Raw genomic sequence first — 23,564 nt, forward strand, 5'->3', positions numbered from 1 at the left:
CTCTGATTGGGTCAACTCGAGTCCCTCAAAAGCTTACGAAACATAGCTGCTAGTTAGCTAGCTTTGCTAACTAGCCAGTTACAGGCTAACGGGGGCATGGCTTAGCGTGGTTCGACCCGTTACATCGATAATCAATAAGCTATATTTTTATTACATACATCTCATTAACTTTTTAAAATGTTGTATCCCTTGTAAACGTACTTGATTCATGCAAACTCGTGCGTTTGATTTAGCAGGCTAATTCGAGCATCTCTTGATATCAACACGGCTCATCTCAACCGGTGCAGGTAGGTTTGTTATGTTTAGCTAGTGCTTTAGCTTGGTGGCTGGCTAATCAACAGCTCTTGGAAATGCATCGATAACAAAAATGATCTATTGGCTTACATGATAAATTATATAAATGGATGTGTGTTTCAACGTTCATTTGATCGAATTAGAAGCTGCACTTATCTTTAGCTGCAAATGTTGGCGGCATTCAATGAAACTGGACGAAGATGCGGTTTGTTCCGGCTGTTGCTAGCCTACAATTTGTCAGCCTTCGAGGCTTCGACCGTTATTTTGGACATTTCTTTATTCATCATGGCAGTGTTATTAATGATAAACATGGGAGCTTGCTAATTAGTTGATCTAACCAGAAATTATATTCACTACCTTCTATATTGCTTTTATTGGCATGTAAACGTAGCGAAGTAGCTAGCTATGATCAAATTGATTAGCTATCCCCCCACGATTAGCTAGCAGTTTGGGTGTTTGTTCGGATGATTGATTCCTAGCTCAACTGCTTGTCTCAAAATCGTAGTCCAGCTAATAATGAGCTATTTTACGCAACGCTGTCATAAGGTTGTAATTGTGACAAAAATGTTTTCAACCATGATCTGTACCTCTCTGAGTGTCTGTACCTAAGATCTGCATGGTTTGCTGTTCCTTGCGCGAGCTGCTGATCGAAACATTCGATTATCTTCCCCTAGCAGAACGGGAGCAACATGGTAGTTCCGGACAGCGCCGGTGAGGTCCAACCGGCAAGCAATGACGGTACCGGGAGTCTCATGACGACGTCCCAGCCGAGCTACGAGGAGGAGCAGGAGCTTGCAGGGGAGGAGCTGGAGGAGGTACGTAAGCTCCAGCAGCTCATTCGAAGACTTGAGGTCCAGAATCAAACACTCCGCAACAGGGGAGGCAGTAAGAATCTACATCTCGGAGGAGCGACCACCACAAACAACAGTAACCTCACAACTGGTACCAACATCAATGAGAGAATCTCTTCCAGCCAAGGGGTGACCAACACCAACTCCCCTCTCAAGTTGGGGAGCAGTGGAAGTTGTGGAAGGGATCTAGGCAGTAGCAGTGACTTGGAGCTGTCCCCTCCTCAGGACCGTAGTAGCAGTGAGGATATGTCCCCGCTCCCTGTAAATAACCGGATAGAGGAAGAGGAGGATGGTGGACTGTGTGCAGGCTTTCTGAACCTGCCTTGCGGGAATGGACCAGGACCGGCGCAGACCCAGGGGCTAAGCCCAACCCCAGAGAGTCCCTCTCTGGACAGCTATGAGTCTGAGACCCTGGCGGAGAGCGACTCGGGGGTGGACCAGTTGGCTCTGGATGAGGTGGATGTTCTGGACCTAGAGGAGGACCTTGCAGAGGTGGATGGTGAGGACAGCTGGTAGGTACCATGGGGATAGGAGAGGGAGAGGACCGCTGGTAGGTACCATGGGGATAGGAGAGGGAGAGGACAGCTGGTAGGTACCATGGGGATGGGAGAGGACAGCTGGTAGTACCATGGGGATAGGAGAGGGAGAGGACAGCTGGTAGGTACCATGGGGATAGGAGAGGGAGAGGACAGCTGGTAGGTACCATGGGGATAGGAGAGGGAGAGGACAGCTGGTAGGTACCATGGGGATAGGAGAGGGAGAGGACAGCTGGTAGGTACCATGGGGATAGGAGAGGGAGAGGACAGCTGGTAGGTACATTTACATTTTAGTCATTTAGCAGACGCTCTTATCCAGAGCGACTTACAGTTAGTGCATACATTATTTTATCGAACCCACAACCCTGGCGTTGCAAACGCCATGCTCTACCAACTGAGCTACATCCCCTGCCGGCCAAATCCCTCCCCTACCCTGGACGACGCTGGGCCAATTGTGCGCGCCGCCCCATGGGTCTCCCGGTCCCATGGGGATAGGAGAGGGAGAGGACAGCTGGTAGGTACCATGGGGATAGGAGAGGGAGAGGACAGCTGGTAGGTACCATGGGGATAGGAGAGGGAGAAAGTAAGCATCTAAAATTGCACCCTCTTTCCTATATAGCTAAAGCAGTACTTTTGACTGGGGACTGCATAGGGCTCTGGTCTAAAGTAGTGCACAATATAGGGAATAGAGTGCTATTTCAGATTCAGCCAAATGTCCTCTGTTTGGAAGGTCCCGTAACTTGAATTGCTATGCTCTGATCATAAAGGGTCTTAGTCAGCCTTAGACGCGTGCACATGTCAGTATTTTACTCTAAGGTCCCTTCCTTTCTTCATCTGCTGCTGTATCTGCAGATTCTGCTGTCTGTCATGAAACAACTGTTCAGATTAAATTTATTCCCAGTAGACACTAGACATGCATTCTGATCACTGCAGATGGAGAGGAACACACGTCGACTAATATTCACTAGTCTGCACCCCACATGTTGGAGTGGAGACATCTGTTTACCATTGTCTCCAGGGGTCAGCGTGATGTACTACTGTGTGTTTGTGTTCACACTCAGGATGATGAAAGGTCCTATAGCCAGATGAGTCATTATGGTTCTGTTCTGTTCAACCTTTCACTCCAAAAGTAGAGGGACTATGACTGCAACCTTTAGTCATACAAAAATTTGAATTTGACCTGGGCTGTGTCCCAAATGGCACCCTATTCCCTGTATAGTGCCTTATGGGCCTTAGTGCACTATGTAGGGAATAAGGCACTATTTGGGACACCGCCCTAGGTTGGAGGTGGGTCTCTGCTGTGGCAGTTGGCCTGGTTTCCGTGATACGCAAAAACCAGAGGAAAAAAATGCAGATTTGATGCAGCTGGGCTAGTAGGCTACAGCAGTCTTTAGATGGAAATATCTGAGTGCTGCTTCTGCCTTGGAAATGCTCGGCTTTGTGGGCTTTACTAAATAGGCTCTGACTAGCAGTGCCTCTGATCACCATGAATCTATGTGACTGGGAGAGAGAGAAAAGAGGGGGTAGTGTGAAGAGAGGATGGGTGGTGACTGAGAGGGAGACCGACATGGACAGAGAAAGAGAGCCTTGCTCTAGAGGCAGAGGGGCACAGAGGGAGAGAGGCCACTTGTCGCTAGGCGAGTGGCAGCCAGCCAACGTGATTTACTCTGGGCATTGTGTGTGCTCAGCAGCAGTAGCGCTGTCCTCGTCTGACATGAATACCCAGAGAGGGAGGAGGAGGCTTGAGCTCAGAGCCAGAACTAGCGCAGCACCGCTGGGCCTCTCAACGGCCGAGGAGACATGGGTCCTATTCACTAGGCACCAAACCGAATAAAATGGACTGAAACTTGTCCAATAAGAAGGGCACGTGTTAGTTTTCCATTTTTAAAGCATTTTCCTACGGTGGGCCCTAATAAATACAGTCAAAAGTTTGGACACACCTACTCATTCAAGGGTTTTTCTTTATTTGGACTATTTTCTGCATTGTAGAATAATAGTGAAGACATCAAAACTATGAAATAACACATATGGAATCATGTAGTAACCAAAACAGTGTTAAGCAAATCAAAAAATATTTTATATTTGAGATTCTTCAAAGTAGCCACCCTTTGCCTTGATGACATTTTTTTGCACATTCTTGGCATTCTCTCAACCAGCTTCACCTGGAATGCTTTTCCAACAGTCTTGAAGGAGTTCCCACATATGCTGAGCACTTGCTGGCTGCTTTTCCTTCACTCTGCGGTCCAACTCATCCCAAACCATCTCAATTTGGTTGAGGTCGGGGGATTGTGGAGGCCAGGTCATCTGATGCAGCACTCCATCACTCTCCTCCTTGGTCAAATAGCCCTTACACAGCCTGGAGGTGTGTTGGGTCAATGTCCTGTTGAAAAACAAATGATAGTCCAACTAAGCGCAAACCAGATGGGATGGTGTATCGCTGCAGAATGCTGTGGGAGCCATGCTGGTTAAGTGTGCCTTGAATTCTAAATAAATCACAGACGGTGTCACCAGCAAAGCACCCCCACACCATCTCCTCCATGCTTCACGGTGGGAACCACACATGCGGAGATCATCTGTTCACCTACTCTGCTTCTCACAAAGACACAGTGGTTGGAACCAAAAATCTCCAATTTGGACTCATCAGACCAAAGGACAGATTTCAACTGGTCTAATGTCCGTTTCTTGGCCCAAGCAAGTCTCTTCTTATTATTGGTGTCCTTTAGTAGTGGTTTCTTTGCAGCAATTCGACCATGAAGGCCTGATTCACGCAGCCACAGTTGATGTTGAGATGTGTCTGTTACTTGAACTCTGAAGCATTTATTTGGGCTGCAATTTCTGAGGCTGGTAACTCTAATTAACTTATCCTCTGCAGCAGAGGTAACTCTGGATCTTCCATTCCTGTGGCGGTCCTCATGAGAGCCAGTTTCATCACAGCGCTTGATAGTTTTTGCGACTGCACTTGAAGAAACTTTCAAAGTTCTTGACATTTTCTGGATTGACTGACCTTCATGTGTTAATGTAATGATGGACTGTCGTTTCTCTTTGCTTATTTGAGCTGTTCTAGCCATAATATGGACATGGTCTTTTACCAAATAGGGCTATCTTCTGTATACCCCCTCCTACCTTGTCACAACACAACTGGCTCAAAAGCATTAACTTTCAACAAGGCACACCTGTTAATTTAAATGCATTCCAGGTGACTACCTCATGAAGCTGGTTGAGAGAATGCCAAGAGTGTGCAAACCTGTCATCAAGGTAAAGGGTGGCTACTTTGAAGGATCTCAAATAAAAAATATATTTTGATTTGTTACTACATGATTCCATATGTGTTATTTCATAGTTTTGATGTCTTCACTATTATTATACAATGTAAAAAATAATGAAAGACCCTGGAATGAGTAGGTGTTCTAGAACTTTTCACTGGTAGTTTGTGTGTGTATATACACACACAGTGACTTGTTATGTGCCCCTGTTAAACTGTGACAAACCAAGGCTGCAGCATTTTCCACAGCCAGAGAAGTGGAAACAATGTGTTGTTGTCCTCTGTTTATGCCACATGTAGAGGTTCAGTCACTACTCGGGGCTTCTACTACTGCTGGAAAAGTCAGTATTTGCATCATTCAAATGATCATTTCACTCTTCAAATGAATGTCGACCCTGTACTGCTGTTACTGTCTAGTCGGGGTTCTTCTGTTGTGGAGGAGCCTGGCTTGTTTACCAGAATTGAATTAACAGGATTGGATTACCTCCAAAGGTTTGTAATGGCAGACTGCTAATTCCAAAATAATCCGTCTTCATTTAATTGTCTGTACGCCACAAGGTTCATCTAGGCATGTGGCTTGTGTGTGTTTGCCAAGTTCAGGGTGTTTAAAAAAAAAAATAATTATGCGTTTGTTTTCCTGTCCCATTTTGTACAGTATTGTCCGACACAAACAGGTACCGTATTGTATTCCTGGTAGCTACTTTAGCAGCTGATCTGTGGATTAACAGTCCAAAGCAGCTAGGCCTTGTTCTCAGTTTCACATCATTAGCCAGTCCACTACCACAACATTACATGAATAATCCGCCCAGGCGTGGACCCCTAAGCTGCTTTGGGCTGGAGGCTAGGGCTCAGGGTTGAGTCCCAAATGCCACCCTATTCCCTTTTATAGTGCATTACTTTTGACCAGAGTCCTGTGGGTGTAGTGGACTATATAGGGAATGGGGTGCCATTTGGGCTGGAGGCTGGATGGATGCTGCCGGGGCCTAAACTGCTTTGGGGGGACATAGGCTGCATGTGATCCATCATGGACCTTCTGGTACTTAAAACATTTACTGGGAGGTATGGAGAAATCTAGTAATCTGTGGGGGTTGAAGCTAGAAGTAACCCCGCTGTGCAAGGAACAAACCAAGAAACGGCACACAAGCTAAGGTGAACAAAAGTGTCCAATGTCCATGCATGAGAGCTTTATTTTGTGCCCAGATGATGGTGTGCCTACTGGTATTTCTATCTATCTCTATGTAAAACCCCCAAATGGTCCATTTTAACAAATGATCTGCCCTTAGAGCCTCTTCAACTGTAGCTCTGAGTATCAAATGATCTGACCGTTAAACAACTAGCCTAGCTAACTAGGCCTACTCTTTAGCATCGGCCACTGCCGGTCAGCTCGCCAATTGCTAGAAAGAAACTGTTCTGGGATCAAGTTCTCTGACTTTAGAGCCCTGACTGACTACTCTACCATCTGTCGTGTGTGTGAGAGAAGACCTGGATAACTGATGTCTGTATTGTTGCTGGTCCCAGTGGGATAGAGAGCTTGTCTTTGTGTTTGTCTAATGGGAAGATGAGCCCAAGTTGATTACTCAAAAACCAGTTAGCACTGCCAGGCCTCTTTGTGTGTGTGTGTGTGTTTCGCTGCTCAAAGAAATTCCCCTATGTGACCCGAATCAAACGTCCTAACGAACCTGGCAGTTTGCTCTGCACTTTTTTTCAAGGAGAGGGACTAAAACACCCACCGCCATTGCTTGTCCATATATGTATATATTCTTAATTCCATTCCTGCCTTAGATTTGTGTGTATTGGGTATATGTTTTGAAATGGTTAGATATTACTTGTTAGATATTACTGCACTGTCGGAGCTAGAAGCACAAGCATTTCGCTACACCCACAATAACATCTGCTAAACACATGTACAGTGGGGAGAACAAGTATTTGATACACTGCCGATTTTGCAGGTTTTCCTACTTACAAAACATGTAGAGGTCTGTAATTTCTATCATAGGTACCCTTCAACTGTGAGAGACGGAATCTAAAACAAAAATCCAGAAAATCACATTGTATGATTTTTAAGTAATTAATTTGCATTTTATTGCATGACATAAGTATTTGATACATCAGAAAAGCAGAACTTAATATTTGGTACAGAAACCTTTGTTTGCAATTACAGAGATCATACGTTTCCTGTAGGTCTTGACCAGGTTTGCACACACTGCAGCAGGGATTTTGTCCCACTCCTCCATACAGACCTTCTCCAGATCCTTCAGGTTTCGGGGGCTGTCGCTGGGCAATACGGACTTTCAGCTCACTCCAAAGATTTTCTATTGGGTTCAGGTCTGGAGACTGGCTAGGCCACTCCAGGACCTTGAGATGCTTCTACGGAGCCACTCCTTAGTTGCCCTGGCTGTGTGTTTCGGGTCGTTGTCATGCTGGAAGACCCAGCCACGACCCATCTTCAATGCTCTTACTGAGGGAAGAAGGTTGTTGGCCAAAATCTCGCGATACATGGCCCCATCCATCCTCCCCTCAATACGGTGCAGTCGTCCTGTCCCCTTTGCAGAAAAGCATCCCCAAAGAATGATGTTTCCACCTTCATGCTTCACGGTTGGGATGGTGTTCTTGGGGTTGTACTCATCCTTCTTCTTCCTCCAAACACGGCGAGTGGAGTTTAGACCAAAAAGCTCTATTTTTGTCTCATCAGACCACATGACCTTCTCCCATTCCTCCTCTGGATCATCCAGATGGTCATTGGCAAACTTCAGACGGGCCTGGACATGCGCTGGCTTGAGCAGGGGGACCTTGCGTGCGCTGCAGGATTTTAATCCATGACGGCGTAGTGTGTTACTAATGGTTTTCTTTGAGACTGTGGTCCCAGCTCTCTTCAGGTCATTGACCAGGTCCTGCCGTGTAGTTCTGGGCTGATCCCTCACCTTCCTCATGATCATTGATGCCCCACGAGGTAAGATCTTGCATGGAGCCCCAGACCAAGGTTGATTGACCGTCATCTTGAAGTTCTTCCATTTTCTAATAATTGCGCCAACAGTTGTTGCCTTCTCACCAAGCTGCTTGCCTATTGTCCTGTAGCCCATCCCAGCCTTGTGCAGGTCTACAATTTTATCCCTGATGTCCTTACACAGCTCTCTGGTCTTGGCCATTGTGGAGAGGTTGGAGTCTGAGTGTGTGGACAGGTGTCTTTTTATACAGGTAACGAGTTCAAACAGGTGCAGTTAATACAAGTAATGAGTGGAGAACAGGAGGGCTTCTTAAAGAAAAACTAACAGGTCTGTGAGAGCCGGAATTCTTACTGGTTGGTAGGTGATCAAATACTTATGTCATGCAATAAAATGCAAATTAATTACTAAAAAATCATACAATGTGATTTTCTGGATTTTTGTTTTAGATTCCGTCTCTCACAGTTGAAGTGTACCTATGATAAAAAATTACAGACCTCTACATGCTTTGTAAGTAGGAAAACCTGCAAAATCGGCAGTGTATCAAATACTTGTTCTCCCCACTGTATGTGACAAATACAATTTGATTTGATGTACTCTAGAAACGGTCAAAGCAATACAAAAAGAATGCAGGACTATCAGGCCGATCACGGATGTTCAGGACTATCAGGCCGATCACGGATGTTCAAGTCACACGTATTGATATCAGTTGAGATCATCACCTTGTCAAGAGGTGGTTGTGTAGTCGACTAGGCACGTTGTCTACAGTGGGCACACCTACAGCATGTAGTGCCTATTTCAGACAACTCATGCAGTAGAAGCTAATGCACAGTGATGGCTGGGAGAGGACAGTACAGTTGTGGTCAAAAGTTTTGAGAATGACACAAGTATTAGTCTTCACAAAGTTCGCTGCTTCAGTGTTATGAGATATTTTTGTCAGATGTTACTATGGAATACTGAAGTATAATTACAAGCATTCCATAAGTGTCAAAGGCTTTTATTGACAATTACATTGAGTTTATGCAAAGAGTCAATATTTGCAGTGTTGACCCTTCTTTTTCAAGACCTCTGTATTCCGCCCTGGCATGCTGTCAATTAACTTTTGGGCCACATCCTGACGGATGGCAGCCCATTCTTGCATAATCAATGCTTGGAGTTTGTCAGAATTTGTGGGTTTTTGTTTGTCCACCTGCCTCTTGAGGATCGACCACAAGTTCTCAATGGGATTAAGGTCTGGGGAGTTTCCTGGCCATGGACCCAAAATGTCAATATTTTGTTCCCCGAGCCACTTAGTTATCACTTTTGCCTTATGGCAAGATGCTCCATCATGCTGGAAAAGGCATTGGTCATCACCAAACTGTTCTTGGATGGTTGGGAGAAGTTGCTCTCGGAGGATGTGTTGGTTCCATTCTTTATTCATGACTGTGTTCTTAGGCAAAATTGTGAGTGAGCCCACTCCCTTGGCTGAGAAGCAACCCCACACATGAATGGTCTCAGGATGCTTTACCGTTGGCATGACACAGGACTGATGGTAGTGCTCACCTTGTCTTCTCTGGACAAGGTGTTTTCCGGATGCCCCAAACAATCGGAAAGGGGATTCATCAGAGAAAATGACTTTACCCCAGTCCTCAGCAGTCCAATCCCTATACCTTTTGCAGAATATCAGTCTGTCCCTGATGTTTTTCCTGGAGAGAAGTGGCTTCTTTGCTGCCCTTCTTGTCACCAGGCCATCCTCCAAAAGTCTTCGCCTTACTGTGCGTGCAGATGCACTCGCATCTGCCTGCTGCCATTCCTGATCCCGCAGCTGAATCAACTTTAGGAGATGGTCTTGGCGCTGCTGGACTTTCTTGGGCGCCCTGACGCCTTCTTCACAGCAATTGAACCTCTCTCCTTGAAGTTCTTGATAATACGATAAATGGTTGATTTAGGTGCAATATCCTTGCCTGTGAAGCCCTTTTTGTGCAAAGCAATGATGACAGCGTGTGTTTCCTTGCAGGTAACCATGGTTAACAGAGGAAGAACAATGATTTCAAGCACCACCCTCTTTTTAAAGCTTCCAGTCTGTTATTCTAACTCAATCAGCATGACAGAGTGATCTCCAGCTTTGTCCCCGTCAACACTCACCTGTGTTAACGAGAGAATCACTGACATGATTGCAGCTGGTCCTTTTGTGGCAGGGCTGAAATGCAGTGGAAATGTTTTTTGGGGATTAAGTAAATTTTCATGGCAAAGAGGGACTTTGCAATTCATCTGATCACTCTTCATGACATTCTGGAGTATATGCAAATTGCCATCATCAAAACTGAGGCAGCAGACTTTGAAAATTAGTATTTGTGTCATTCTGAACTTTTGACCACGACTGTACAGTAGAGCCCTCATTAGGAGATGGGGCCATGATACTGCTACTGTAGAGGGAAGAGGCCACTGCCAGGGATGGGTGAGCGCACACACAGCACTGCTACTGCTGTGGACTGTGGTTATTGCCTGGGAATATGGGATAGGCTAGAATGGGCAGACCTAAATGGGTTGAGATGAGCTGTGTGTGGAGTGGTGACCGTCTAGGATTGGATAATTGGATGGTTTAGCCTATGGCTATGCCTTATGTGTGTTGTGTTGGAACAAGTGGAGTCTATCTTCTATGGCTAGCCTATTTCTAGTAGTAGGTGATTAGTGTGGTTGTGTTCCACCATGCATTAGACCAGAAGACTAGAAGACATGCCTCCTGCAGACATTCCCACGTAGAAGACATGCCTCCTGCAGACATTCCCACGTAGAAGACATGCCTCCTGCAGACATTCCCACGTAGAAGACATGCCTCCTGCAGACATTCCCACGTAATAAAAGTTATTAAATGCAAAACTCGCAGGCCAGAGAACCATTAATGCTGTGTTCTTATCCCCATGAACAGGCTTTAAGGCTTTGCAAAATGTAAATCACCTCTCTCTTGCTCTCCCTCTCCCTCTTTCCATCCACCACCTCCTTTCTCATACTCCTCTTCCTTTCATCGCTGCGCGCCTCTTTTATCCACCACATCTCTCTGCTTTCTCTCCCTGCCTCGTCTCTTCCCTCTCCCCCTCTCCCTGCCTCGTCTCTTCCCTCTCTCCCTGCCCCATCTCTTCCCTCTCCCTGCCCCGTCTCTTCTCCCTGCCTCGTCTCTTCCCTCTCCCTGCATTGTCTCTTCCCTCTCCCCCTCTCTCTGCCTCGTCTCTTCCCTCTCCCCCATCTCTCTGCCTCATCTCTTCCCTCTCCCCCTCTCTCTGCCTCGTCTCTTCCCTCTCCCCCTCTCTCTGCCTCGTCTCTTCCCTCTCCTCCTCTCTCTGCCTCGTCTCTTCCCTCTCTCTGCCTCGTCTCTTCCCTCTCTCTGCCTCGTCTCTCTCCCTGCCTCGTCCCTCTCTCTCTGCCTCGTCTCTTCCCTCTCTCTGCCTCGTCTCTCTGCCTCGTCTCTTCCCTCTCTCTGCCTCGTCTCTTCCCTCTCCCTGCCTCGTCTCCCTGCCTCGTCCCTTCCCTCTCTCCCTGCCTCGTCTCTCTGCAGGTTGTATGTCTCCCCTAAGAAGCAGGTAGTTGCTGAGCCCAGACCTGAGTCTCCTCTGAAGTGGTGTCGGAAGGTTCTGGACCACCCCAGCCCAGAGACAGAGGTGGCCTGTCGTACCCTGCTCAACCGTCTCGACCAGGGTACGCACCTACCTAGTAACCTTTTATAATGACCATATAACAACTCTAAAGTAACTATACTATAGTAACCACATAGTCACCTTTATAATGACCTTATACTAACCATGTAATAACATGTACAATAACCTTATAGTAATCCTAGAATAATAACCATATACACTTACATTTTAGTCATTTAGCAGACACTCCTATCCAGAGCGACTTACAGGAGCAATTCGGGTTAAGTGCCTTGCTCAAGGGCACATCGACAGATTTTTCACCTAGTCGGCTCGGGGATTAGCACCAGCGACCTTTCGGTTACTGGCACAACGCTCTTAACCACTAAGCTACCTGCCGCCCATATACAACCTTTTGATAACCATAATAACCATACAATAACATTATAACAACCCTGTAGGAACCCTTCTACAATAACCTTGCTTCCTGCCAGTTCTCAGTAACCCTATACCAACAACCTAATAACAACGCAACAGTACCAGCACAAAGCAACGCTCCTGTCCGACACACAATAACCTCATCACAAGCAATAAACTAAAAAAATTTTTTAAATATGAGTTTGCCACTGTCCACCAGTGAATGCAGTCATAACACATTACCTGAGGCAATAACCAGTACGGCCTCCTATTCAATAACGTAACGTTATGACTATAACTGTTGTTCCCTGAAGGAGGGAAATGAGGTACATCATACTATAGGGAGTCTCACTCTAGCGCCTTCAGTTGAGATGATCTACAATCACGCCTGACATGGCCAATGAAATCTGTGCCTCGCTGGAAGCCCCGTGTTCCACAGGTGATAAGCGTGAGGCTTGGATTCATTCCTTCAATTTAATAGCGCTCTTCACCGAGCCCAGGAACAGGCGGTGCGGGGCCAAACCGGTGTTGTACCTCGTTTCCCTCCTTCAGGGAACAGTAGTTATAGTCATAACGTTACATTCCCTTTGTCAGTCAACTTCGATACAACATACTATGGGGAAAATATAAAAATAAAAAATATAATCACACCCCAAACCTCACAAAAGTGTGTGGTGATGGCCAACTCCCCGCAGCACAAATATCTCCTATAGTCAATCCTTTAAACAACGCCCAAGACGCTACCAGACCCCTGGTGGAGTGGGCACATACACCGCTAGGTAACCCTTGCCGCTATATGCCTGGGAGATACAATCCAGTGGGAGAGTCGCTGCTTAGAGAGCGCACTGCCGCGAGCTGGATTAGCAAAACAGACAAAAAGCTGGTCACATAACTGGATATTCTGGGTCCATTCAATGTACATGTGTAAAGCTCGCACTGGACACAGGGCATTCAACCTCTGTTGCTCTTCAGAAGCAAAAGCAGGAGGCGAAAAGGGAAATGGATCAAAAGCTAAGGACCTGTAGGACATAGCCATGACTTTTGGGGCGACGGCCTCATTTTGACGCAACGTCACTCCAGAGTTGCCCGGGGCGAACTGAGTACAGGAAGGGTGTACGGGTGGAGGTCCCCAACACATTTAGCCGAGGCCAAAGCATTGAGCAGGGGGGTTTTGTAGGAGAGGATCCACCAATTCCAGAAGCTCAAAGGGGGCCGCACACAGCGCCCCCAAAACCAGCACCAAGTCCCATGTAGGCGCAATAGGTTTAGATACCGGTCTAAGACGACGTACACCTTTTCAGGAACCGCACCACCATGGGGTGAGCCCCCCCCCCCCCGGTGAGGCTCCGTCAATTCTCACATGACGCGCTGCGATAGCGGCCATGTACACTGCTCGAAAAGCTCCTGTAGGAACATCAGGATGTCCCTCACAGAGCACTGAAAAGGAACCAGCCCTTTATCTTGGCACCAGGGCTCAAACGCTTGCCACTAATACGCAAACAGCCCTCTTGTGGAGGGCGCCCTTGCAGACTGAATGGTAGCAATGACATTCGGAGGTAATCCCCTAGCCATCAGATTGGCCCTCTCTGGGACCATAGGAACCAAATCCCCGGCCTCTCGTGCCAAATCCCCGGCCTCACGATGCATAAAGATCTACATTGGCTCTGCCGAACCTCCCCTGTATCTGGGCAACCACCCAGGGGAGTAGTCTCCACTCCTGAGGAAGAGGCCCCCCCTAGATAGCAGATCGGCACCCGAGTTGAGGCAACCAGGAACATGCGTCGGTCGACATGAGAGAAAATGCGCACTGCTCCGCAGCAACAGGGAGCGAGCCAGGGTGAGGATAATGGTGCTAGGGGAATGACCGCTATCATAGAAGCCATTATCCCCAGTAGGCGCAGGAACTTGCAAAAATGTACTGTGCGCCCCAATTGAAATTTGGCCAAGCAGAGCTGGAACCCGGACCCCCTTTTCAGGATAGAAAAGCGTGAGTCTGACTCGAGCCCCGGGAATAGAATGAGCTGCAATGGGGTTACATAGCTATTTTTCTGGTTTACAATAAAACCTAGAGACTGAACATGGGACACCAGCCTGGATGTGTGTAACACCACTTGTTTCCTTGACTCCCCTGCTATCAGTCAATCGTCCAGATAGGCCAATACCCTGCCCCTGGCCTCCACCACCTTTTGAAAATACGCGAGGCGAGAGGGACAAGCCGAACGGGAGTACCAAAAACTCGTAGGTTATCACCTCCTAATGGAATCTCAGGAATTTTCTGTGAAAGTATGCATCCTTTAGGATCTACGGGACCGCATTTTACGTTCATAAACCATGTCCTGAGCCTCCTGTAGCTCAGTTGGTAGAGCATGGCGCTTGCAACGCCAGGGTTGTGGGTTCGATTCCCACGGGGGGCCAGTATGAAAAATTTATGCACTCACTAACTGTAAGTGGCTCTGGATAAGAGCGTCTGCTAAATGACTAAAATGTCCTGGGCCGTTCTAAGACTACTCGCGCGCCGTTAACTATTTGTTTACAATTTGTTCAGTCATGTTACCTCATTAGCTAGCTAACAACCTGGTAACTTTACTAGTAAATCCAAACATTTGGGGGCAAAGAAAGCAAGGAAAAGGAATAGTTTCTTCAGGAGATTAACAATCACAGCAATGAATCTCTTGCATGTCATCACAAACCTGACATTTTAAAGCAATAGTGTACAATTGTCATTGTAATGCATCTCGATAGGAAAATGGTGCTTTTACACAATGTAGAAACTTAATATTCCACAAATTATTTAGTAATTTCAATGACAGGTATTCGTATTAACGTTATAGCTGCTTTTATAATAAACTGTCTTTACAGTGTTACATATTAGTTTCTAGGGCACGTGCTTAAAAAGTAGCTAGAATTCATATAGTCCCAATATAGGCTGCATCTCAATCAATTAAAAAAATCTTATCTGGTGCTCCTAACTTAGAGAGAGAGATTCCCAGCAGCTCAGCAATCACCAGTAGTTTACCAGTGTTAGATCCAGCAGCACACTCCCATTCATTATTTATCCGGTGTGCGTCTGCAGCTACCGAACTTCAACAACCAAGCCATTCACACCCGACCAGGGCCTGGCTCAATGACCACATGATGTCACGGTGTAGAGGCGGGGTGTTTGGTTGGATTACCTTGTCCTGGGTTGGATAGTCTTATAGCACCAGAACACAGCTGTCTGTCGGGGCATGAAACTACCCACTTTAGAAGTGAAAGGTTAACATGCACAGGAGATTACAGTCCCAGAGTTGACTTGATTGTAGAAAAGATGAAAGATAACGTGCTAGATTACATAAACTACCCACTGGCACAGGCAGCAGGCAAATATAGGAAATCATTCACTAGGTTATAACCTACCCCATAGTTATGAGTCATGTTATATAAGTGTGATATTGGACAGTTTCACCCTCCCAAACTTGTTGTGGCAAATTGCACAATGAGCCAATGGCAAACCGTGAATAGCAAGCAATATTGCTTCCTGGATGAAGTAAATAAAAGATATAGGAACCAGTGCCTTAGGAATAATGACCTGCCATAGCCTCATTGCTACCTCTCATAGCCTATAAGGGTGATCTAGAACAGTTACACCCTGCCAAACTTGTGTTGTTGTGGCCCATTGGCTCCGGCAATGAGTCTGAATGAAGGTAGTGGCCGACAGTGACGCTGTGTGAAGTCAGTCAAAATATAGACACCAATGGCGCTTAATAGAATGAAGGTAGTGGCAAACAGTGTATATCAGTAAACAATGACACTTGATGAAGTAACCATATAGAACCCATTGCCCTAGGAATTAATGTTGTGTCATAGCCTCCATTGTTAGCTCTTATATAAGTATTGCTATAGGACAGGAAGTTCTAAAGCTCTTTTTGTGCAGGCACAGACAGGGTCCCACCTAAAACTCTTTTTGTGCAGGCACAGACAGGGTCTCACCTAAAGCTCTTTTTGTGCAGGCACAGACAGGGTCCCACCTAAAGCTCTTTTTGTGCAGGCACAGACAGGGTCCCACCTAAAGCTCTTTTTGTGCAGGCACAGACAGGGTCCCACCTAAAGCTCTTTTTGTACAGGCACAGACAGGGTCCCACCTAAAGCTCTTTTTGTGCAGGCACAGACAGGGTCCCACCTAAAGCTCTTTTTGTGCAGGCACAGACAGGGTCCCACCTAAAGCTCTTTTTGTGCAGGCACAGACAGGGTCCTACCTAAAGCTCTTTTTGTACAGGCACAGACAGGGTCCCACCTAAAGCTCTTTTTGTGCAGGCACAGACAGGGTCCCACCTAAAGCTCTTTTTGTACAGGCACAGACAGGGTCCCACCTAAAGCTCTTTTTGTACAGGCACAGACAGGGTCCCACCTAAAGCTCTTTTTGTGCAGGCACAGACAGGGTCCCACCTAAAGCTCTTTTTGTGCAGGCACAGACAGGGTCCCACCTAAAGCTCTTTTTGTGCAGGCACAGACAGGGTCCTACCTAAAGCTCTTTTTGTACAGGCACAGACAGGGTCCCACCTAAAGCTCTTTTTGTGCAGGCACAGACAGGGTCCTACCTGTCCTACTAAATACACCAAACCAATGCCTCTAGTCTCGACTCTGTCTTTTGCAACAGTTTTAAAATGAACCAGCCACGGCCGACCATTTGAGAAACGATGATGAAAGTTGTCATTTCTCTTTTGCTCAGGAATTACTTTTAAAGATCTTGTTCACTTCAGACTCGGTACCTAAAGAACCGGTAAAGGAATCCTGAGCACACATACTCACTTCCACCGAAGGTGTTTTATTTGTCTACAAGGTCACAGATTTTGTCCAAAAAAAAGTCCTAACACTCTAGTGAAGTAAACACTATTTTTGCACGATACAGGCTGCCTTTAAACTGTGCCTTGACTCTGTTTATGTAACTGTGTCTCCTCTCCTGTCTCCTCTCCTGTCTCCTCTCCTGTGTGCCTTTAGCGTCTCGCTGGAGGAACATCTACAGCAGCTCTGGTCAGACGGGGGACGCTGGTTCCTCTGGCTCTGGCCTCCTCTCTCCTGGGTACCACAACAAATCCACTAACAAAACCCTACTAACCAGTGGTGGCTCAGGTACGCATGATATTAATACACACCACCACGCTTCTTTACTTTCAGCTGCTCTCTCTCTCTCCACAGTGTTTTAACAGTGTTGGTGGAACTCAAGATAAAGTACTATCAGATTTTTTTAAACTCCATAAATCCTTAAAGATGGACCTCCCGAGTGGCGCAGCGGTGTAAGGCACTGCAGTGCTCGAGGCATCACTATAGATCCGGGTTCGATCCCGGGCTGTGTTGCAGCCGGCCTTAACCGGGAGACCCATGAGGCGATGCACAATTGGCCCAGCGTCGTCCGGGTTAGGGGAGGGTTTGGCCGGCCGGGATGTCTTTGTCCCATTGCGCTCTAGCGACTCCTGTGGCGGGCCAGGCACATGCACGCTGACTAGGTCGCAAGTTGTACAGTGTTTCCTCTGACACATTGGTGCGGCTGGCTTCCGGGTTAAGCGAGCAGTGTGTCAAGAAGCAGTGCGGCTTGGCAGGGTCGTGTTTCGGAGGACGCATGGCTCTCGACCTTCGCCTCTCCAGAGTCCGTACGGGAGTTGCAGTGATGGGACAAGACTGTAACTACCAATTGGATATCACGAAATTGGGGAGAAAAAGGGGTAAAAAAATATTTTATATATACAAATGTTCTTAAAGAACTTTTCCTGTAGAAAAACAATATCACATGTATAAATACAGTAATTTGGACACCTGGACCACCTTTTGAGATGTGCTTTTTGTTAAGTAAATCAGGTGATGAATGAGCTGAAAGGGAGACTGGAGTAGGACTTTAAAATAACAGGTTTGTAACAAGTGTTTCATGTTTTCAAAGGGTTGTTCTCCTCAACTCAACAACGTAAAGGGTCAAAGGTTGGATCTCTTGTGTATATTGGCCTACTACAGCTAAGATGCTGAATGGTATCTTATGTTATGCATTGATAATAATTTCTCCAAAACTAATGGCATTTACAGGCTTGCTTTGCAGAGTGGTGTGGATATCAAATACTTCGGCCCTTAGCGATACTGGGAAAACAAACGTTTTAACTTCTCAATACGTGGGTGGCGCTATGTAAACCAACACAATGCTTATGTTATGATGAACGCAGACTGTAAATAACACTCTTTGCATGAAGGATGTAAATGCTTTGCTTGCTGGTGACCCCTCCTAATCCCAGATCTGTTATATAACCAAACACCCTGGATGCTGTTGTTGCTTCTGTTTCAGTTTGAATGACGTGTGTGTGTGTGTGTGTGTGTGTGTCAGACGATGGCCTAGTAGACGCCTCATGCTTCCAGCTGTCCTCAGCACTGTGTCTAGACTAATACAGCAGGACAGACAGGGAAGTCAGGACTAGATATCTCCTGTCATAATGCAGGCCTGGTCCAGAAACAACCCCTAGCTCCATAGTGTTCTCAGGTCTCCACACACAGATTGTTACTGGACCAGCCCTCAGTCTCTGATTAGACTAATGAAGAGAATTGTCTACTGTATAGCTGTGGATGGATAATGTATAGTTGCATGTCCTTGGTTTTCAGGCTGTATTATAGTCCTTGTTTTGAAGGGGCAGTTGTGTGGGACAAACCTGTGGATGGATTCTGAAGGAGTGTGTGATCTAAATCATGGTTGTGTTCTTGTATCTCCAGGCTACATGAGTGTACACTCTGCTCTGAGTTCCCAGTCTTCTATAGACAGTGAACTGAGTACCTCAGACGACTCCATCTCCATGGGTTACAAGCTACAGGACCTCACTGACGTCCAGATCATGGCCCGCCTACAGGAAGAGAGTGAGTTGTGTTGTGTTGTGTAGAATAATGACTGCCGTGATAATGTGTTTCAGGAAGAGAGTGAGTGGTGTTGTGAAGGATAATGACTGCCGTGATAATGTGTTTCAGGAAGAGAGTGAGTGGTGTTGTGAAGGATAATGACTGCCGTGATAATGTGTTTCAGGAAGAGAGTGAGTGGTGTTGTGAAGGATAATGACTGCCGTGATAATGTGTTTCAGGAAGAGAGTGAGTGGTGTTGTGAAGGATAATGACTGCCGTGATAATGTGTTTCAGGAAGAGAGTGAGTGGTGTTGTGTAGAATACTGTGTTACCAAAGTCTAAAGGGTTACATCATTGTGCTTGTCAATATGCCACCGGTAGCTGATCAAGAAGAAGACTGTCAATATGCTGACTCTGTCTTAGTGTGTACTTAGGGCAGGACTGTGTTTGTAATGTGTGGGTGGGTGTGTCCATGTCTTTGAGTTATTGTCCAATTGCATGTAGATACTAAATACACAAACAAGCCAGTAGACGCTTGTTCTTTCATGTGTACGTCCTCACCTGTGGCAGCGTCCAGGCCCTGTAACTCTCTGTCTCCTCTCTCTCAGGTCTGAGACAGGACTATGCCTCCAGCTCTGCCTCAGTGTCTCGTCGTAGTTCCTCTGCCTCCCTCCAGTCTCTACGTCGGGGTGGGACCTACAGCGACCAGGAGTTTGATACCTACAGCCTGGAGGATGAGGAGGATGAGTGTTGCTCTCTGCCCCAGCGACGCCTCCGCTACTCCCCCTCTCCCCTGGGCTCGCCCCGCTGCCTCTCCCCCTCCACGGCCTCCCAGGGCCAGGCGGAGTACAGCAGGCTGGGGGCCCCCCGACAACGCGCTCCACGCCGATCGCTACAGGGGCCCGGGCCCGAGCTGCTAAAGTTCGCCAAGACCGAGGGTAGGTGGAGACTGGAGAGGAGTGTTCATGCATCACACACAAACCGAACATATAGCAGTGTCTGTACACAATCAGAACTACATGGAATTGTCAGTTAGATGTACTCTGTATTGTTTGAAGACATGACTTATAAATTGATTAGTTCTATAGAACGTAGTTTCAGTTCAGTCTTTCTCCAACTCAAACCGTGTGTGTGTGTGGTTCCAGAAGAGTTGAGGCACAGCATGCCTAACCTGGCCCCCCGCACCAGCCTGCGTTCCCTGGAGGCGGTCAGGAACAGCCGCAGCATGGAGGCTAACCTCCAGAGCTCTGGCAACCGCATATCCCACCTGCCCCACTCCCCCTCCTCAGGTAACCCTCACCTGGCCTGTACACCTGGCCCCTCAGGTAACTCTCACCTGGCCTGTACACCTGCCCCCTCCTCAGGTAACCCTCCTACACCTGGCCTGTACACCTGCCCCCTCCTCAGGTAACCCTCCTACACCTGGCCTGTACACCTGCCCCTCCTCAGGTAACCCTCCTACACCTGGCCTGTACACCTGCCCCCTCCTCAGGTAACCCTCCTACACCTGGCCTGTACACCTGCCCCCTCCTCAGGTAACCCTCCTACACCTGGCCTGTACACCTGCCCCCCTCCTCAGGTAACTCTCACCTGGCCTGTACACCTGCCCACTCCTCAGGTAACTCTCACCTGGCCTGTACACCTGCCCCCTCCTCAGGTAACCCTCCTACACCTGCCCCCTCCTCAGGTAACCCTCATACACCTGGCCTGTACACCTGCCCCCTCCTCAGGTAATAATAATAATAATAATATGCCATTTAGCAGACGCTTTTATCCAAAGCGACTTAGTCATGCGTGCATAAATTTTTTGTGTATGGGTGGTCCCGGGGATCGAACCCACTACCTTGGCGTTACAAGCGCCGTGCTCTACCAGCTGAGTTAACTCTCACCTGGCCTGTACACCTGCCCCCTCCTCAGGTAACCCTCACCTAAACCTGGCATGTACACCTGCCCCCTCAGGTAACCCTCACCTAAACCTGGCCTATACCTTCCCCACTCTCTCAAATGGAACCTGATACTGCCTACCCTATCCTGAGTGGTTCAGAGGGAGCCTCTCACACCTACCCTACTCCCCTCAGGTAACCCTTACCCGTCTCACACCTACCCTACTCCCCTCAGGTAACCCTTACCCGTCTCACACCTACCCTACTCCCCTCAGGTAACCCTTACCTGTCTCACACCTACCCTACTCCCCTCAGGTAACCCTTACCTGTCTCACACCTACCCTACTCCCTCAGGTAACCCTTACCTGTCTCCACCTACCCTACTCCCCTCAGGTAACCCTTACCTGTCTCACACCTACCCTACTCCCTCAGGTAACCCTTACCCGTCTCACACCTACCCTACTCCCCTCAGGTAACCCTTACCCGTCTCACACCTACCCTACTCCCCTCAGGTAACCCTTACCTGTCTCACACCTACCCTACTCCCCTCAGGTAACCCCTTACCTGTCTCACACCTACCCTACTCCCTCAGGTAACCCTTACCCGTCTCACACCTACCCTACTCCCCTCAGGTAACCCTTACCCGTCTCACACCTACCCTACTCCCCTCAGGTAACCCTTACCGTTCACACTACCCTACTCCCCTCAGGTAACCCTTACCTGTCTCACACCTACCCTACTCCCCTCAGGTAACCCTTACCTGTCTCACACCTACCCTACTCCCCTCAGGTAACCCTTACCTGTCTCACACCTACCCTACTCCCCTCAGGTAACCCTTACCCGTCTCACACCTACCCTACTCCCCTCAGGTAACCCTTACCTGTCTCACACCTACCCTACTCCCCTCAGGTAACCCTTACCTGTCTCACACCTACCCTACTCCCCTCAGGTAACCCTTACCCGTCTCACACCTACCCTACTCCCCTCAGGTAACCCTTACCTGTTCCTCAAGTAACCATTGTCACCAGCTAAATCAGACCTTCCTCCCTCCCTGGTTATACTCCTCAGTTCCACTAATATTCCTCTGGGTACAGGCATCTAGCCTACAACTCTTTGCTGCCACAATTCCTGATCTCAAGTGTACAGAGAATATGTGCCCTTCTCCCTCATTTCCTGTATTGTACTGTCATCAGAGCATTGGCATATGAACATTAAATAAGGGAGAAGAACACATGTATACTTTTTGAGTGTACTACTTTGCAGTGTGAGAGTGTGGATAGCACTCTCCTAAACCCATCTCATTATGCCCATCCCCCCAGGTATGTCATCCAGTCGGATGCGAGGCAGTGGCCAGTCCCCTCTGTCCATGCGGGTCCCTGTCAAAGCCATGGGCTCCATGCCGGGGACCCGCCAGCCTTCCAGGGGCCTGCCTGTAGTCCAGAGTAGACCCAATGGAGGGTTACGGAGGGTCCAGTCCCCAGGGCCTCCCAACGGGGGAACCTACCCAGCTGGGAGAGCCTCTACTGGGAGTGGGAGGCAAGCAGCAGCCCCATCCTCCAGGGGAAGACTGGCCCAGACACCCAGAAGGTGATTGATTGATCATTTAGAAATACACATTCAGCATTATGACTTAGGATGATTACTTCTCATAAAGTGAGTTGATAGGAGTGTGATTTTCAGACAGTCATTCCGTTGGTTAAACGTGATTACTCCTTATCAGTGGCGGCCACAAACCGTTTGAAAGGCACTTTTACAGGTATCAAGACTCATGTCATTGTTTTCTTTATTTGTTAGGTCTATGGGGATGACTAGAACGAATGGCCCAATCTCAAATGAGTCATGGAGAGACGGCTGCTACTGAGGCAACAAGGAAACTTCCTCCAGCTCTCTCCTTTACCTCACGTTTTAGTATAAACAAATCCAACATTACGTACTGACTCTGAACAGACCTTCCCTGGCATGAAGAATCCTCTCACACCACGGATACACTGGAGAGTGACTGAGCGCACACACACACACCGTTCTTTCGCTGTATGGACCTAGACAGAGCTTCCAGAGTACAGAAGATGTTTTTAACAAGTCGATTCCAATTCCAGTCTATATTTTATGATGATAGTTGTTGAGAGAAGACTAAGGGTTGTTATTTGATTTGTTTACGTTCTGTAGATGTACAAGTTATTGAAGACTTTGGGTGGAATGTTTGTTCTATTGTGTGTGTGTGAAGTTGAACTCTGACTGATATGAAGGTGATCTCATCTGCAACTTGGGTGTTGCATGATGTTTCTGTTTAGTTTTCTTTCCTCCAAGGACAAAGAAGTTAGTTTTTTTTGGTTATATATAGCCTTATCAATAGTAAGTCTGTTCTTCCAAGGAACAAACCCCATGTTGATGCGTGTGGGAAGGTTTTTTGAATGTTTGTGAGTGATTGGTTGTGATTCCTTTATAATGATAAGTGTTGTATATGTGTTTTGCTGAGTCTGACACAACATCTCTGGACCACACTGCCCTTCCATCAAGACCCCCTTAAGAAAAAAACGTTATTGTTGGGTTAAATTATTTGTGCCAAGGTGCATTTCTGTTGCTGCAGCACTGTTTCTAAAATCCAATAAAGTACTACTTGTAGTTGAAATACTGTGCATTAATTTACCACAGTTGTTTTTACTGCATATCGGTAGGTGGATCTGAGTTTTGGTTTTTGAATACCACTGTACTAATAAAATTAACGGTTTATTTGACTTTTTAGTCATTTAGCAGATGCTCTTATCCAGAGCGACTTACAGTTAGTGAGTACATACATTTTCATACTTGCGTCATGCCTTTTCTAAGACAACCAGCTATGCACCCTCATGCAGAGTTTCTCTGAAAATCAGGAACTGTAATGACAATAAAACCTACCCAGAACTTGAATGTTTACTTTGTTTCTCATGT

General features: G+C 47.2%; 1 protein-coding gene across 4 annotated transcripts; it reads left to right on the plus strand.

The window, feature by feature from the left end:
• On the plus strand, window positions 1-23,265 carry zgc:66447 (SLAIN motif-containing protein-like). Of its 4 annotated transcripts, none has more exons than XM_041848311.2 (9): window positions 1-287; window positions 969-1,657; window positions 11,418-11,557; window positions 16,888-17,019; window positions 18,634-18,774; window positions 19,362-19,691; window positions 19,902-20,042; window positions 21,956-22,223; window positions 22,431-23,265. In XM_041848311.2, the coding sequence occupies exons 2-9, from the start codon at window positions 984-986 to the stop codon at window positions 22,495-22,497; spliced, it is 1,893 nt and encodes a 630-aa protein (XP_041704245.1). In that variant the 5' UTR covers window positions 1-287; window positions 969-983; the 3' UTR covers window positions 22,498-23,265. The 4 variants fall into 4 exon arrangements, with proteins under 4 accessions (XP_041704245.1, XP_041704253.1, XP_041704229.1 ...); XM_041848295.2 differs by having other exon boundaries at window positions 2-287; window positions 19,899-20,042; XM_041848303.2 differs by having other exon boundaries at window positions 2-287; window positions 972-1,657; window positions 19,899-20,042.
• Window positions 23,266-23,564: the final 299 nt, after the last annotated feature.

This window comes from Coregonus clupeaformis, chromosome 3 (assembly GCF_020615455.1).
Source record: "Coregonus clupeaformis isolate EN_2021a chromosome 3, ASM2061545v1, whole genome shotgun sequence".
Lineage (NCBI taxonomy): Eukaryota > Metazoa > Chordata > Actinopteri > Salmoniformes > Salmonidae > Coregonus > Coregonus clupeaformis.